This window comes from Seriola aureovittata, chromosome 5 (assembly GCF_021018895.1).
Source record: "Seriola aureovittata isolate HTS-2021-v1 ecotype China chromosome 5, ASM2101889v1, whole genome shotgun sequence".
In the NCBI taxonomy this organism is placed as follows: Eukaryota; Metazoa; Chordata; class Actinopteri; order Carangiformes; family Carangidae; genus Seriola; species Seriola aureovittata.
The window spans coordinates 1,317,855-1,335,000 of NC_079368.1; the positions used below are offsets into that span (position 1 = coordinate 1,317,855).

The 17,146-nt window shown below is 41.4% G+C and overlaps 1 protein-coding gene across 2 annotated transcripts in view; it reads left to right on the plus strand.

The window, feature by feature from the left end:
• Positions 1-57: 57 nt before the first annotated feature.
• Positions 58-17,146, plus strand: part of ehmt1a (euchromatic histone-lysine N-methyltransferase 1a) — a 26,387-nt gene continuing 9,298 nt past the window's right edge. Inside the window, exons 1-16 of one of the 2 annotated variants that reach the window (XM_056376773.1) lie at positions 58-1,048; positions 1,361-1,756; positions 3,642-3,747; positions 4,479-4,561; positions 5,176-5,398; positions 5,555-5,700; positions 5,966-6,109; positions 8,189-8,496; positions 8,627-8,701; positions 8,810-8,898; positions 9,460-9,566; positions 10,184-10,306; positions 12,346-12,447; positions 12,548-12,652; positions 14,079-14,233; positions 15,386-15,553. In XM_056376773.1, the coding sequence (XP_056232748.1) occupies positions 929-1,048; positions 1,361-1,756; positions 3,642-3,747; positions 4,479-4,561; positions 5,176-5,398; positions 5,555-5,700; positions 5,966-6,109; positions 8,189-8,496; positions 8,627-8,701; positions 8,810-8,898; positions 9,460-9,566; positions 10,184-10,306; positions 12,346-12,447; positions 12,548-12,652; positions 14,079-14,233; positions 15,386-15,553 (2,450 nt within the window). In that variant the 5' untranslated portion in view covers positions 58-928. Of the gene's footprint in view, positions 1,049-1,360; positions 1,757-3,641; positions 3,748-4,478; positions 4,562-5,175; positions 5,399-5,554; positions 5,701-5,965; positions 6,110-8,188; positions 8,497-8,626; positions 8,702-8,809; positions 8,899-9,459; positions 9,567-10,183; positions 10,307-12,345; positions 12,448-12,547; positions 12,653-14,078; positions 14,234-15,385; positions 15,554-17,146 lie in introns of those variants that run through there. The other variant, XM_056376771.1, reaches the window with a different exon arrangement.

Sequence of the window (17,146 nt, forward strand, 5' to 3'; positions counted from 1 at the left end):
TCAAATCAAATCTCTATTTATGAAACAGTGCATTAACAATGACAACCTATACAAAAATCATATTTTGTTTAGAAATAAAAATAATAATAACTAAAATGAATTTAATAAAGAAGAGAGAGAGACACTTTTCTGGCATACAGTGCTTAAACGTGACAGTGAATAAATGAAACAGAAAGAAAAGAAAAAGGCACATAGTTTAAAAAGACATACTGGGTGAGGGTCCTTTTCAAGTAAGACAAATAAGTCCATAAATAAGTAAATAAGTTTCTGGGCGTTTCTCTCCGTCACACATTTAAGTGATTTTGTGAATAGATTAAGATCATTCTTCCAACCCTTGATAAAGGGCTTGACCTTTAAATAAATAAATCTATGAATAAAATGCTTACCTAACAGAATCAAATTATTTATCAGATCATCTAAATTCTTGTCCTTTATAAGTAATCCAGCTTTAACCGACATCATATCTAGTGGTTGTGGTCAAACATTTTTGGATTCACACTGGAAGAAAATATGTGCTACAGTCTCAATATCTCACAAAATCCACATGTTGTTGCTCCAATTAAATATTATTTCTTTGGCTTTAGGTAGGACTGGATAGGATAAATAATGTTTCCTTATTTTCTTCTCCTCTTCATCACTGTATTGTTGAAGGAAAATGACCAAAAAGAGTCTTTGTGCAGAATAAAGGACTTCAGCCACTTCAATTTCAGATCCCCATTCATGACAGAGAAATCTGTGGCATTCAGGCCGCCCTGTTCGACAGCCTTCACGATGTCAGCTTTCCTAATCTAATGGCATTTGTTTTTCAAATGAAGTTGGAATTAACATTGTTTATTAATCGAGTCATTGCATCTGAAATTAAAAAAAAAAGAAAAAAAAAAAGTAAAAAGTGAAGTGTTTCAGTCTTTCCGAACCCGTGACGACGTGAATGCAGCGCAGGCAGCGTCTTACGTGCAGTGCGCGCGGGGGCGGAAGTGGAAACTCTTGTCTTCCTGTTCATCCCTTCCCATCTTCGCTCGTACACAGCTACATCGACTGGAGCTGGAAGGTAAAAACTCTGCTGCTTCAACTTTTCACCACGGCCTCGTTTTAACTGCCGGTGATGTTTGTACCGCGTTGAAGCGCTGTTTGTCTCCGTGTTCCTGCCTTGCTCCGAGCTCTGCTCTTTCCTCCATCTTTAAACTCATAGTAAGTTAAAAACGTGAGAACTAGTGTTGTACTATTCATTGTCTTTCATGTTGAATGTTGCACAGACACTCATACTGTATGTACTGTTCAGTAAACACAGTTCCTCAGTGTCTGTGTGGTCTCTGACGTGATATTTTAAAGGGTGGAGTAAAAGTTGTTTTCAACTCCACAGGTGCTCCTGAACCCACCACAGTCTGACTTGACAGTAATGGATCAAAGTGGGGCCAGTGAGGGGCCTGGGCCAGGCAGAAGACCCCCCATTCTCTCCGCCAGTACACCCATGGGTGCCAAGAGGCAAGTAGCACAGAGTGGTCAAATGTCCAAAGTGAAGATAACGCCCTTCCACAGCTCACCCATAGTCAGCGGTGTTGGAGCTCTGTGCAGCAAACGACCAGGATCAGCTGCTGGGAAGCTGCTGGCCTCTCCTGGCAGCCTGTTTCTGGACACACCTGGACGTCTGACTGCTCCACCTGTTAGAGAGAGACACATGGCTGCTACTGCTGGAGGCTCAGAGGAACAAACTCCCACCTCAGGCTCTTTAAAGGCTGCAACTGGAGAAAAAACACAGGCAAGTCCTTCTGTTGTTAAGACAAACGGAGGATCAGCGTCTGAAGGGTGTTAAGTAATTTAATGTAACATAAATGATTAAGATCATTTTTTAAAATTCCAATCAAAGGTTCAATTTTGTCAACCAGTGATTCTCAGTGATAATTTGAGTGAGAAAAACAATACTGAGTTGTACATCTGTGTGCATGAACTACTTAACATACACCTTCAAAATAAAAGGAGTCAGTCAGTACATATTCTTAAGGTAATATAATTAGTTTTTTCTAAATTAAAGCTAAGATTAATAATTATTATCTTACAGCATGTGTCCAGTATGCTGCTCATAATAAAGGGAGCATGTAAACTAGAGCTGTAGATGGAGCTTCTTTTATTATTAATGCATCATTTGTATGAGAGAACTGAGATATAACTCTTGCTTTAACAATCAAAGAGGAACTGCGTAGTGGATAACAGCTGTAATTGCACATGTATTAGCCTGTGCTTGCGTTTAGCTTGCTTAATCATTGATAACTGCATTATATAATCTCCATGTTTTTACTCAGGAAGATCCACAATATAGAATATGAACATTTCACCTAATCTGACTGCATGACCAACAACTTGATAGCTTTTATTTGTGCAGTACAAAGTGCTTTAACAAACGACAAATGAGATACAGTAATGAAATGAAACAGTAAGAAATAAAAGCAGATAAATGTCATATAGTCCAGGAGATATAAAATGATACTAGTGAATTAAAAACTAGTTTAAAAGTGTGTTTTTATTAGATGTTTAAAAGAAAACACATATGCGTACATGCACAGTCACTTTTAGTAGCGAACCTGGACTTAGGAACAGAGACTGCTGCACTTCTAAGGGCTCAGCAGGTCAGAGATGCAGCTTGAAACAAATCTATTTTCTGCTTTAAGTAAGTGATTGATATAATTTATAACAGTATTATGGAAGTAATGGGAAGTCTATGAAAGGATGCTGAAGTTGCAACTTAAGAAAACACACGAAACAGACAAACACAAACAGCTTGAGAAAACATCTTCATCAGTTTGACAACACATGAGCTGCAAATACTCACAACACAACACAAGTGTTTCCAGGGGACACTAAACAGTGATGAACCTGGCCTGCTCACAATTGGGCATTGAACAAGGTTCATTGCTTTGTATGTTATTTTTTTGCTTCAAGTCCAATAGCGACAGTGTGTGTGTGTGTGTGTGTGTGTGTGTGTGTGTGTGTGTGTGTGTGTGTGTGTGTGTGTGTGTGTGTGTGTGTGAGAGAGAGAGAGACAGGAGAGAGGTCTCAGCGCCACTGTACAATGTGCTGTCTTCTCGAAGCTCCAGTTAAAGGGCAGATCAGCTGAAGACGTTTTCGTTCTATTTTTTCACTGAGTGCAGAATTCAGACATTTACAGTGATTCAGACAGGATGAGACAAAGGGATGATTATACTGAGAAACCATTTGGACTTGGTTTTTTAATTTGAGATCTCAATCAAAATTCCTCTCCAGATGACTTGGTATTAGTTGGCATCAAGTTTCCCATTGATTTCAACCATCAGGCTCAGTGAGGCAAATGTAATTATCTCCGTCTTACCCTTGTTAAATGGGAAAGTTATAGGACATCATGACTCAGTATCATCAAAGCAAACTACAAGAGGGTTGACAGGAAGATATAATTCTGTAAAAATGAAGCAATATGCTGTTTCTATCCATTATATGTTCAAAGGGAAGCACACAGACTGAAAGGTTGTAAGGAAGAGAGAAAAGTTTGAAATCATACTTCTCACTAGAGGTAGACCAGTTTGTGGTTGTATTGTAATATTGCAATAACTGCTTTGTCCTTGGCTTTCTTATTTATGGAATAAGAAATAAAGGATGTTGTCTTCTCTTCAAAGCCTGCGAACAAGAAGGCAGCACCACTCAACGCAGAGCTTTGTCACAGCCAGAGAGGCAAAGGCAAAGAGAAGAGAGCTGTCTCCACCTCTGCCAAACCTCCGCCAGGTTAGCTCATCCTCTCTTTACAAACTATACTTTCAATTATCCCAGATGGAAAACGGGAAGCAGCAGCAGAGAACAAACAGCTGCTGCAGTATATGGATTAAATGATTGTTTTAGAATGTGGACTGTTTATTAGGTACAGATGTAAGCATGGATATAGACATATAATGTGTACATAACATAGCGTAACAGATTGCACTGAACATGTCTCACATTATTAGAATTATCATTTGATTCAACTCCTGTGCAAAAATACAATGTTTTTTTTGCACAGAATGTTTCATATTAACATATTTTTAATCCTAATACCTGTTACAATCAGTTTCAGTGTTATTAAACTGTGTTTACATTTGATTTCTTTATTTGTTGATGAACTTTTCACACTATACTGCGTGACTGTATTTTCCTTATGGCTGGGAAATCTGCAGTAATGTACATTTCTCACTGATGTCAATAAGTTTTAATGTTTCAGAACATCATCCTCCCGTTTGTTTTCCTATTTTGGATTTTATTTGTTGTTCTGAATACAAGTATGTTTTTTAAACATTAATTGTTTTAATAATAACATCAGTGTTGTTACTGGAGAGTTACAGCACATTAATGTCAAGGTTACACTGCTTTATCAAGTGTGTAATAACAGTTTTTCCATGTCCTAATAATCAGTTTCTGAAGTAGAATGAAGCAGATGAATTCTGGCCTCCATGTCTCCTCACTGTGTGTTTTCTCTACTGTAGCTGTGAAGAGGAAGAAGAGGAAGATGGGAATGTACAACCTGGTCCCCAAAAAGAAGACCAAGGCCCTTAAACAGCAGGAGAAGGCAGGTGCATTTATTTATTAGGCCACCAATGAAATCATAGATTTCTCTGGTTTGAGATTTGTGATGATGTAAGAACACAACTCAACAACATATACAACAGAGGTCTAGTTGTTTTTAGACAGGAGAAGTTACAGATTGGAACTTTAAATCTGATCAGTCACAGCATTTAGCTGTTAGTGTCTGCTGCCACACTAATGCCTCAGTTCAAATAAAGCCACTTTGTGGGCGTATGAGCTACACTGTACCTGCCAGGTGAGTGTGATGCCTGACACTGGAACATTAGTGACATGCTGTGCATAGGTGGCACATGCCTTGACTTCTGGCATCACTCACAGGCTCTACCTGTGCTAGCAGCAGCACAAACACTGGAACAGTTTTTAAATGGGATTGTTTGATTCTTCTTCTAAAACATGTAATCGTAACCTGCAACCAGCTCAATAATGGCAAAATAAGAGCATAATAAATAAAGATAAGGTAGCCAAGTAAAAACAGTTGAGTTATTACCACTAACTGATATGTTTGTCTTTCTTCCCTGACAAAAAGTGTCTTCTTTAACTTCCTGTCTTTATATCTACAAGTCTTGATAAGTACAAATGTCACCTGTTTTCAATCAGAAAGAGGAGCCAGGAGTCAGTGTGGAGAAGAGCCGAGCTGCAGCAGATGAAAAAGCAGTGATTCCACCAGAGGCTCTGAAGGTCGCAGAACAGACAGCTGTCAGAAAGGAATCCCTGAAGGAAGCAGAAGCAGGAGAAGGCAGCCATGTTGAATACACAGAGCTGGCTTTGGACTGTCTTGACCTGAAGGCTCAGGAGGAGCTGCTCTCACCTCCCACCTCAGGTGATTACAGCATCTCAGTCAGTGATGTGACTTCATAAGAATTCACCTGAATTCATGATGTCCCCTTTTTCTTCTACAGAATGAATGAGTAGTTAAAGGTCACACAGGTCAGTTTCTTGGTGTGCTGTGTAGTGAAGTAACAATGTGTGTGTGCAGGTGTAGCAGTGGATGCTGATGTGACGGAAACACACCTGGCTGAGGAGTTACCTCTGTGCTGCTGTCGTATGGAGACTCCTCACTGTGGAGGCAGCCTGTCCTCACTGGAGCAGACCTGCATGGCCATGGAAAGCACGGATGGAACAGTAAAGATGATCTAAATGAATAAAAACACCACTTTGATATTGGAGTGTTATTAAATATCAGATAAAAACCAGAGACGTGTTTAACCAGACAACAGAAAACAGTGAATACATGTTGGATATGATCAAACTAAAAACTATATCAAATCTGGAGCTGGGGGTCATGATGAGTTCAAATGCACTGGTGGTTTTGAAACCTTTTGGTTTTAATGTTGTAACAGTATGGTTGCTTATTTTTGTGAACGCCTCCTTTATTTCCTCTCCACAGCCAAGTCCTTGCCAGAGACGAGTGATGAAGCAGGAAATGATGCGACCCTCCAACGCGGTCCAGCTGCTGGTTCTGTGCGAGGACCACCGGGCCGGTATGGTCAAACACCAGTGCTGCCCTGGCTGTGGACTCTTCTGCAGGGCGGTGAGGGGAAACAGAGCAAACTGATGGTGTAGATACATCATGTTATGTAGTTACAGTAGAAGTTCCAAGGGAAAATTTCAAGTAGATTTCTTCTGCCTTTTTCTTCACTTTCATTGTCTCTGTCTCCTCCTAGTGTTTGTTTTTTGTCTTTCTCTTAAACCCTCCTGTTTTACTGTTTCTCTTCCTTCTTATTTATGTCCATGTCCCTCTTGTCTCTCTTCCTATCCTCTGTGTCCATCTTAATCTTCTTCTTCCTCTCCCTCCTCTCCTCCCTCTCCATCCGCCTCAAACTCTAAAGCAGTGATTTCTAACTAGTGGTACATGAACCTCAGAACATACTTTTGCAGTTAGTGGACAAATTGTTGAGCAGTTCAGCTACTCTCAAAGAGTAAAATTATTATTATCATTACTGTTATTGTTGTTGTTGTCGTTGTTGTATTCAAAGAGTAATAGTAGTAAAACAGTTTGAATAAGTAGGTAAAGGTAATGAATCAATGGTTGAAATAACTAAAAGTGAATATTTGTTATAGTTACCTGAAAGAAAGTGTAGAGTGGGGCGTCCACTATTCCGAAGGTCGATGGTTCAATTTCCAGGACCTCCAATCCGCATTTCAAAGTGTCCTTGGGCAAGATACTGAACCTCGATGTATCATGTGTGTGTTTGTTTTTGAGTGTGTGTGTGTGAGTGTGTGTGGGAATGGTGGTTGTTGGTTATGGATAAATGGTTGAAATAGATACAAGAAGTTAGGGATAATTGGTAAAGGTCAAAAATGAACAGCTGAAATAGTCAGATATCAGTGGATAAAAAGGTGCAGAGAAGTGATGGATAAGTTATGCAAGTAGATGTAGATTAAATTAGAAAAAATTAGAATTATTTGCCAGATTACCGTTGTCAGATTGTCAGGTAAAGTAATGGATACAGTGCCTTGCAAAAGTATTCACCCCCTTGGTGTTTTTCCTATTTTGTTGCCTGAAACCTGTCATTTAAATAGATTTTTATTTGGATTTTATGAAATGGATCTGCAGAAAATAGTCCAAATTGGTGAAGTGAAATGAAAAAAAAAATCAAATCACTCCGAGAACACCATCCCCACAGTGAAGCATAGTGGTGGCAGCATCGTGCTGTGCGGAAACACTGGGACATTCTTGAGGAAAACCTGTTTCAGTCTTCCAAAGATTTGAGACTGGGACAGAGGTTCACCTTCCAGGAGGACAATGACCCTAAGCTTACTGCCAAAGCAACACAGTAGTTTAGGGGAAAATATTTACACGCCTTGGAGTGGCCTAGTCAAAGCCCAGAGCTGCAGCAGTTTTGCCTTGAAGAATGGGCAGAAATCCCAGTGGCTAGAGACATACCCCAAGAGACTTGCTAGCTGTAATTGCTGCAAAAGGTGGCTCTACAAAGGGCTGATTTTGGGGGGGTGAATAGTTATACACGCTCAAGTTTTCAGATTATTTTAATCCTATTTTTTAAATTTGTTTCACAAAGAAATGTTCTGCATCTTCAAAGTGGTGGGCATGTTGTGTAAATCAAATTATACAAACCCCCTAAAATCCATTTTAATTCCAGGTTGTAAGGCAACAAAACAGGAAAACTGCCAAAGGGGGTGAATACTTTTGCGAGGCACTGTCTATGGTTGATACAGAGAGCTTGAAAATAGAAAAATAGAAACCTGGATAAACAGGTGAAATACTAAATGTTGAAATAGAACAGCTAAAGAGCTAAAAGTAGCCCGGTGGATTAAAGTTCTGCTACTCCAAGTGGTGGGAAAGCAAACTTGACCAAACCCACCTAAACATTGATGGTTCAACTGGATGTAAAAAATTATTTTAACAATGTCTCCCTTTATGTAATTGAAAGTGTTTAATAACATCAGCTTTAAAATCAATTCAAATTCAACTGGAAAATAGAATGTGGTGTGTATGAAGGAATCTCACAGGGTTTTTGGTACATCAAGTTAAGAAGCTTTAATGGTTTTTCGCTCTGCCAAGAAGAAAAAGAAACTTGACAGTTTCAATACTTTGGATATTTAAATCCTGAACTTCTTCACTTTAACCTCTCCTCTGTCTGTCCCACAGGGCACCTTCATGGAGTGCAGGCCATATGGAAGCATCTCCCACCGCTTTCACCGCAACTGTGCCTCCATCTTGAAGGACTGCAGATTTTGCCCTCACTGTGGAGAAGACGTCAGCGGAGCAAAGGAGGTCACGGTGCCGAAGGCCGATCAGTCGCCCTCTGTACCCAGATCTAACCCCAGGCTGTCACTTCCAGCTGTGCCCACGCTGGCCACCCTCCCCTCAGGACCAACCAGACCTGCTGTTCCACAGATACTCAGAGCCAAGAAGACCAGCGAGCCTCAGAGGAACAGAGACGAGAGCCCGAGCAGGTGACACAACATGTGCTCTCATCTTACTTAGAAGGATGCAGATACATTTGAAATTACTGAACTCACAACTATTTTATAAAAATCCAGTTTATTCCAAATAAAAATCTCACTGCTTGTTTTCTTCTCCAAGGTTGAAAGGCGAGGCTGCAGAGAGACAACCTAAAGAGTCACTGGAGAGCATCCTGATGGCACTGGATGATGAGAAGTAAGGTTAACCAGGAAATATTTGGACATCAGTCTGCAAAAAATGCAGCCTGGCCGCCCAGTCTGCACTCTTATGTCAATAACTGATTGAGAACTTTATTCTTTTTAGCCTGAAACCAAAGAAAGTGAAATACCCCACAAGGCAGCTGTACATCTCTGCAAAGCAGGGAGAGCTCCAGAAGGTCATTCATCTCTTAGGTAACCTACATATGTGATTTGAGTGAGTGAATTCAGCTACAATAACTTAATGTACACTCACTGAGCACTTACAGGGTTTCTACTGATGTATTCTAAACCAGGCTGCCTGCTGGACCTAAGGTGCCCCCCCCCCTCCGACCCTAAGCATCAGGAACTTTGGGGTTGGTTCGGTTGGAAACCTAGATGTAATGAAATGTAATAATCTCTCATCAACCAGCTCTTTGTTCGCTGTGTGTGAAAATCCAGGAGATCAGCAGTTTGAGAGACACTCAGACCAACGTCTGACACTTGTCACGGTCATATTACGTCTTCATTCTGATGTTTGATGAGAACATGAACTGAAGCTCCTGACCTGGATCTGCAGGAGTTTATCTGCCCATCCTTGTGCCATTCTGCCACCATCAGCAACTTTGCACAGCCATTGAAGTCACATGATTGGCTGTTTGGATAATCGCGTGAATAAGCAGGTGTACAGGTGTCCCTAATAAAGTGCTCAGTGAGTGTATGTTTTTTTTAATACCTGTATTATCACACTGGTGCACCAAACTTTGTACATTACAGTTGATGGGAAGGACCCCAACTTTTTGATGGAGGGCCAAAGCAAACGCACCCCTCTCCATGCCGCAGCTGCTGAAGGCCACCATGAGATCTGCCACATGCTGGTCCAGGTGAGGAGACCGGGGCTTCACCACAGGAAATACAGGTGTATTTCTCGCTGGACAAAAACTGTCAGACTGATGCATATTTGGTCCTAACATTAGGCCTTGAATTAAAAGCATTTTGTCAACTTTCTAAACTTAAGAACTCACCTCTGTCTCAGTCCGACCATGTATCCTTTTCCTCATGTGGACCCATGACAGTCGCGATCATACACATATCAAAACAAAAGGTTAAATGCTATTTTAACATGCCAGACTTAAATCCCCCTTCAGTACCATGGATAGCGACTGTGGTGTGCTTTTAACTAGTCTGAACCAAGAGAAATGAATTCAATGTTTTAAAGCTGCAGGAGGCAGTGCTCCATGTTAGCTGTTAGCTGCTGTTAACTGTTACCAACATGTCCCCTGCCCTGTCCAGAAATCCTGTCAAGGTCACTGTCTTACAGTAATTAGTGTGTGTGTGTGTGTGTGTGTGTGTGTGTGTGTGTGTGTGTGTGTGTGTGTGTGTGTGTGTGTCTGTCTGTCTGTGTGTGTGTGTGTGTGTGTGTGTCTGTCTGTCTGTCTGTCTGTCTGTCTGTCTGTCTGTCTGTCTGTCTGTCTGTCTGTCTGTCTGTCTGTCTGTGTAGGCTGGAGCCAACCTGGACATGTTCGATGAGGAGCAGAGAACACCACTGATGGTGGCCTGTGAAAACAACCACCTGGACACAGTGAAGTACCTGCTTAGAGCTGGAGCAGCCATCAGCCAAAAAGTGCGTCTGGACACAGTCTGTTGGATCATCTCAGTTTCCTACTGTCAAATTCTGCTTCTTCATCCATCCCTCTGTCCAGTCTCACTCTATCAGCTGCTGCCACTGCTCAGTCCGTTCAACCACTAGTTTTAAAATCACAAAATGAAGGTTATTATTTTCACCATCTGAAGAACTTATTTTAGGGTAGCATCTCTCAACGGGGGCGGTTCAGAGACAGATGACTGAATTGACCATAGGTTGTACTGAGTAGGGATGGGTGTCGTTAAGAGTTTAACGGTACTGCTACTTTTATCGATCCCACTTATCAATCCGGTACTTTAACGGGAATGTTATCGGTACTTTTTTGTCATTTTGTAAGAAAAAAACAAAACAAATGAAGAACAGAATTAACATTACTTATTTTCTCATAGCATTGCTTAACAAACGAACAAAGAACGTGCCCATAACAATCAAATGACTATTGGTTACTTTTCATCATTAACCCATGTTTGTATAAATACAAGATGTAACTAGGTGCAATACTAGTGACATTTGAAAATGAATTAGTGCAGCTTTAAATGTGATTTCGTCAGTGCACTATACACCAATCAGCCATAACATTATGGCCACTGACAGGTGAAGTGAATGACACTGATTATCTCGTTACAATGGCACCTGCCAGTGGTGGGATATATTAGGCAGCAAGTGAACATTCAGTCCTGAAGTTGATGTTGGAATGGGTAAGTGTAAGAATCTGAGCGACTTTGACAAGAGCCAAATTGTGATGTCTAGACAACTGAGTCAGAGCATCTCCAGAGCTGCAGGTCTTGTTGGGTGTTCCCGGTCTGCAGTGGTTAGTACCGACCAAAAGTGGACAACCGGAAGGATAAGGGAGGACATGTGGTGAACCGGTGACAGGGTCATGGGCGCCAAAGGCTCATTGATATGCGTGGGGAGTGAAGGATAGTCCGTGTTGTCCGAGCCCACAGAAGAGCTACTGTAGCACAAACTGACGAAAAGGTTAATGCTGTCTCTGATAGAAAGGTGTCACAACACACAGTGCATGGCAGCTTGCTGCATGTGGATGGTCAGAGTGAGCCCTGACCCCTGTCCACCGCTGAATATGGGCACGTGAGCATCAGATCTGGACCACCGACCAAGGAAGTAGGTGACCTGGTCTGATGAATCAAGTTTTCTTTTACATCATGTGGACAGCCGGGTGCGTGTCCATCGCTTACCTGGGGAAGAGATGACACCATGTGCACTTTGGGAAGAAGGCGAGTCAGCGAGGGCAGTGTGATGCTTTGGGCAATGTTCTGCTTGGAAACCTTGGGTCCTGCCGTTCATGTTGATATTACTTTGACATGTACCACCAACCTAAATATTGTTGTACTCCTTCATTGAAGTGGTATTCCCTAATGGCAGCGGCCTCTTTCAGCAGGAGAATGATGCCGCCGCCCTGCAACTGTGCTCAGATTCCTTAGATCTCAATCCAGTTGAGCGTCTCTGGGATGTGCTGGACAAACAAGTCCGATCCATGGAGCCCCCACCTCACAACTTACAGGACTTAAAGGATCTGCTGCTAGAGTCTTGGAGATACCACAGGGAACCTGTTGGTCTGTGGAGTCCATGCCTTGATGGGTCAGAGCTGTTTTGGCGGCAAAAGGGAGGCCTACATAAAAATAGGCAGGTGATCATAATGTTATGGCTGATCTGTGTCAGACAAATTTTAATGGTAGAATATAGGGTATAAGTGTATGGAGTCCTCAGAAGTCTGTGATTCATCTGGAAGGAAGGAGGACTCTCTCATTAAGTGATAAAAGTACACCATTGTAATTAACCTCTCCATCTCTAAGCCTGGACTCGTCTTCAGAGGGAGGGAAAGGATTAGGTACAGAAGATTTCTGAATTGAGACACATTCTTCATTATATCTTTTCCAATATCCTCTGAGTTTTAATTCATTGAGTCCAAGCACCAATGAAATGCCCTTTTCTTTTGACATGTTACAGTGGTGGCAGCAGTGCAGTGTTGTTCAATGTGAATCATGTTGTCATCCCAGGATATCATGGGTTTCACCTGTCTGCATCTGGCAACTAAACTGGGACATTATGACATAGTCCATCATCTGGTGTCCAAGGCTTCCAAACACATAAACTGTCAGGTAAAAACATACATTACCTCATTGACTAACTGCTGCTAAGAGCTAATGCTGTGTAAATAAAGAGTGGTGTGTTTGAGTTTCACATCGTGTGTCTGTGTAGGATGACGGGGGATGGACTCCCATCACCTGGGCCATCGAGTACAAGCACAAGGAGATGGTCCGCCTGTTGTTGTCCAGAGGGGCCGATGTTAACATCAGAGACAAGGTCAGTTCCTGGTTTAGATTCCTTCAGTGTCAGTGGTTCAGGAAATCAAACAGACCCAGTGATTCTAACTGTTAAAAACACTGAATGAAGCAGTTTGACATTTAAAGTCAGTGTTTGAGCGACGCTGTACGGAGGACAGAGACTCAGGGAAGAGTTGGAGCTGACATTGATGCTAACCTTTGTTCTGATTGTTTCTCTGATAATTTATGAAGCAGATGTTCAGCAGGTTTTTACCAGCAGCTGAATTATCCACAGTAGAAACATCATGAAGCAGTTTAACTTTAAAACTCAGAGATTCACTGACGCTCTTCAGTGACACAGGACAGGACGTCTCCAGCAGCTGGGAGCTGAGCTGTCTAACATTTCCTCAGCTTGTTTCTCTGATAACTTCAGATCCAGACGTCCGACGACTAAAATCCTTCATCTGGTTCAAATATAGAGCTGAAAACCACCAAGGTGTAAAAAGTGTATGTGGCTTAAAACTCGATAAAAGTCAATGTTGAGCTTCTGTCAGACAAACACACTGACACATGATCATAGAGGATATGATGTCACTGACAGGCGACCAATGAAACATTACCATGATTAAAATCACAGATTTCTCTGGTTTGAGAATTGATGGAAACATTTGTAAGAACATGTAAGAACACAATTGAACAACATATAGAACATAGGTCTAGTGGACTAATTTAATTATTATTGTTCATTTATTATTAACTGTTGTTATTATTATTATTATTATTATTATTATTAATAACAATTAGCTTATGGACAGATGAATTTCCTCTAGGGGAATGATCAGTGTGGTAAAAAAAAGAGTAACTCCAGCTCATTAACATCTCTGTTCATTAGTCGACCGAATGCAAATCATGATGGATGGAGCAGGACACCATGGAGGAAGTAGCTCATCTCCACAATAAAACACATTATTATGGCCCATGGCACACCACTGGTGCTTACTGTTGAGTGTGTTGTAGTTGTAGGAGAGATGGCAATTTATAGATGCCACTATGAATGCAAGCTTGTAAAAACAAATACCTAATTAAAAGATGACTCCAAGAATAAAATCCAATAGAAAACTTCAAGTATTTCAAAGTGGAAGGTAGAACAACAAAAGTATCCAGCATTGAGCAGCTGAATCAGAACATCTCTGAGACTGGAATTATAAGATTACACTCTCAATATTGACTTTTGTTGCGGTTCTTAAATATGGACCTTTCATTATCGTTTGATTAGTCAAACATTTCTGTTTTTCAGACAGTTGCCTTCATTCTTTTTGGTCTTTTGATAAAAGAATTAATACAGTGTCGAATGGTTTGTAATTACTGAACATGTTGGTGATGTCGATCAGGGGTGTGCTGGTCGGACCCCCACCCCGTCTCTTGCATAACACCATGACGCCTCTCTGCTATGGTCCTTTGTCCAGGAGGAGAACGTCTGCCTGCACTGGGCGGCTCTGTCGGGCTGTGATGACATTGCCCAGGCTCTGCTGGAGGCTCAGTGTGACCTCAACGCCGTCAACGTTCACGGAGACTCGCCGCTCCACGTCGCTGCCAGAGAAAACTACCTGGATTGTGTGACGTGAGTGTTTGGTCCTGAAACAAATTTCACTTTCATCATACAAAACTTTATGAAGTTCAGAGCGACCCATTGTTAATACGATGAAAATGGTTCAATCATGGGTGGGGCAGGGGAATTTGGAATGGGGCACACACTCAAAAGGGGGTATTTGGAAAACAATTCAAATTGCATTACACTCAATTATGATATAATAAACATGTACAAGTACAAACTATATTGTACTAAAATGTTGTTAAATGTACATTTGATACATTTACATTTGATTTTTTCAAATGTAAAATCATTGAATATCAGCTCAAAGAACACAAAGAAGGTCACAAGTATGTAGGGAAGTTCCTGATGCCTCATTTCCCTGTTGAGTAAACAAGGACATTTAAAAGGTTGTATGCCAATTTATTGAGACACAGCCTACATACGACCAGAGTTTCATTTAGGCTCTGTGACAAGAAAAATCTTAATTCTACACCACTCAGGGACAACAGTATTCTTCCAACTTGGGGTTTAGCCTTTTAATGTTTCAGCTTAACAGTGCACACAAAGCCAGCTCTTTGACTGGCCTGCTCAGAGCCCCCATACCTTCATCAAGCCTCATCATCCAGCATCACTGTTGGACCTCACTAATGCTCCCTGCAGCCAGGTTACAGCATCTGATGGACGGCGATAAAAACTCCAGCAATGCTTGTAGTAAACAGAGAAGGACCATATCAAACCAACACGTTTCGGCTTGTGACTGAAAAAAAAACCCCAAAAAACAGTCAATCATATATAAAAACATGCATATCTGCCTATGGGGCTTCATCAAAGGTGGGTTGGGCCTGTGGTCATGTGGCTTCAGGCCAATCAATGTCTCAGGTTGGTGGGGAACGTCCACTAGAGGACATGGGTGTCACCATGTTTACTGCATTGCCTGAGCAGTTCAGCTAAAGGGTTGTACACAAGGGACCTTGTCCGAAAACGTGTCCATTTGAGGTGGCATACTTTTGGCTATGAAGTATATCAGCTATTGGCAAGTATTTTTCTGAAGTATCTGCAGGATATTAGTTTTAGCTTCAAAGCCCCTGTTTTGGTCGCCCCCCCCTTTGCTACATCAGTTTATTGTGTTTTTAAGCTCACTGTGTTCTCTAACCTAACTCAAACATCCTCCATGTGCAGGTTGTTTCTGTCGTGTGGAGCTGATGTCACTCAGAGGAATAAGGAAGGACAGACAGCTCTGGACTGCTGCGCCTATGGCTCCAACGTGTGGACGGCGCTCACCACCAACAAGAAACTCACTGATGCCAGGAGAGGCAGGGACCGCTGTGGAGAGAGGATGCTCAGCAGGTGTGTGTGTGTGTGTGTGTTGAAGTTAAAGCTGCATTCATCAGATGTATTTTGGCCACATCATTATTTTAAAAATATTCAAAACTACATTTTTTATGTCAACTTATTGTTGTATTGTTCCACATTTACAGAACCTAATGACTCTGAAACACGCTACTGACTGACTGACTGACTGACTGACTGACTGACTGACTGACTGTAGAACCTGTAGAATGAAAAGCTTGTGGGACATGAGACAAAGAGTGAAGACATAGACATAACAACAACTGAATCAACAAAAGAAGCCTTTCTCATTTCCATATAGTATATATCTGTTTTAGTCGTTTGGTCGTGTTAAACACAGCAAACATTTCAAATGAAATGAATCTTTATTTATTTCTAAAGCTTCAAACACAGACTTCAACATAGTGTATGGTCTATCAGATTTTCAAAATAAAATAAAATTCATTCCACTGACTAAAATCTCTGCTTCAAAGTAAGAGTACTTCATAGAAATGTGGTGGTCAAAAGTACAATATCTGTCTTTAAGAGTAGTGAAGTAAAAGTCCACTACAAAGTAATGTACAGATACTTAAGTACAGTAGTGTAGTAAATGTACTTTGTTACTGTCAACCCCTGCCCACAGGCAATGTTGGTATTTATTAGGAGTCAAGTTTGTGTTCACCTAATGAATGTAAATCCAGGATTGACATTCTCTATTGCTGTTTTTTTTTTTTTTGTCTCCACCAACTCCTCAGAAAAACATATGGCTCTTTGCCCAAGTGCAAAATGCTAACATGCTCACATGTTGATGCTAACATCCTGGTGCTAAGGAGGTATAATGTTTACAGTGCTCACCACCTTAGTTTAGCTTGTCGGAAACTTTCTGATCTGAAAGATTAAGCGATCCTAATCCCGAGGGGGGCATGAACGTCTGAACCAGATTTCATGGTGACAGTTACAGACACATTTCACTAAAACCCCAGAATGTGAACCTCATGGTGGTGCTAGAGGGAGTGCCAGGGCATTAGGATTTGTGCACTGGGCACCAGAAATGTCTGTACAGGGGGTTCATCACAGTGATGGACTGACTCTGGTGAACCATCAAGTGAAGCTGTGAGCTGTGAAGCTACACAGCTCCACAGCACAAAGGGGAACTGCAGAGCTGGTGAAACTTCTTTGCAGATTTGTCGCTGAAAGCGACCCCTGTCACATTATACACAGTCGTATAACCCATATTCTCATATAAAAATATTGATTAGTGCAGTCTGAATATTTCGCTACAGTAGAGCTGCTTGGATGCAAGAAATCTCACTGTGGTTCTATTAGAAGGAAGAGAACAAGGGGAGCTGGACTGAAGACGTCTCATTCAAGAGGCTTCTTCAGTTCTGGGCTAATGTGGAGCATTAAACTACTACTACAGCTGAACTGGTTCCCCTGCAGGTGTCAGTGACTGAACGTGACAAACTCAGAGGTTTAATTGTTGAGTAAACGGTCAGTGAGCAGAGCTACAGACCCAAATAGATTCTGAAAGGTCAACTGAGGTTAAAATCAAAACTAAATCTTTTAGTATCACCACAGAAAGAGGTTTCATAGCCTCCTTTCATATTTCAC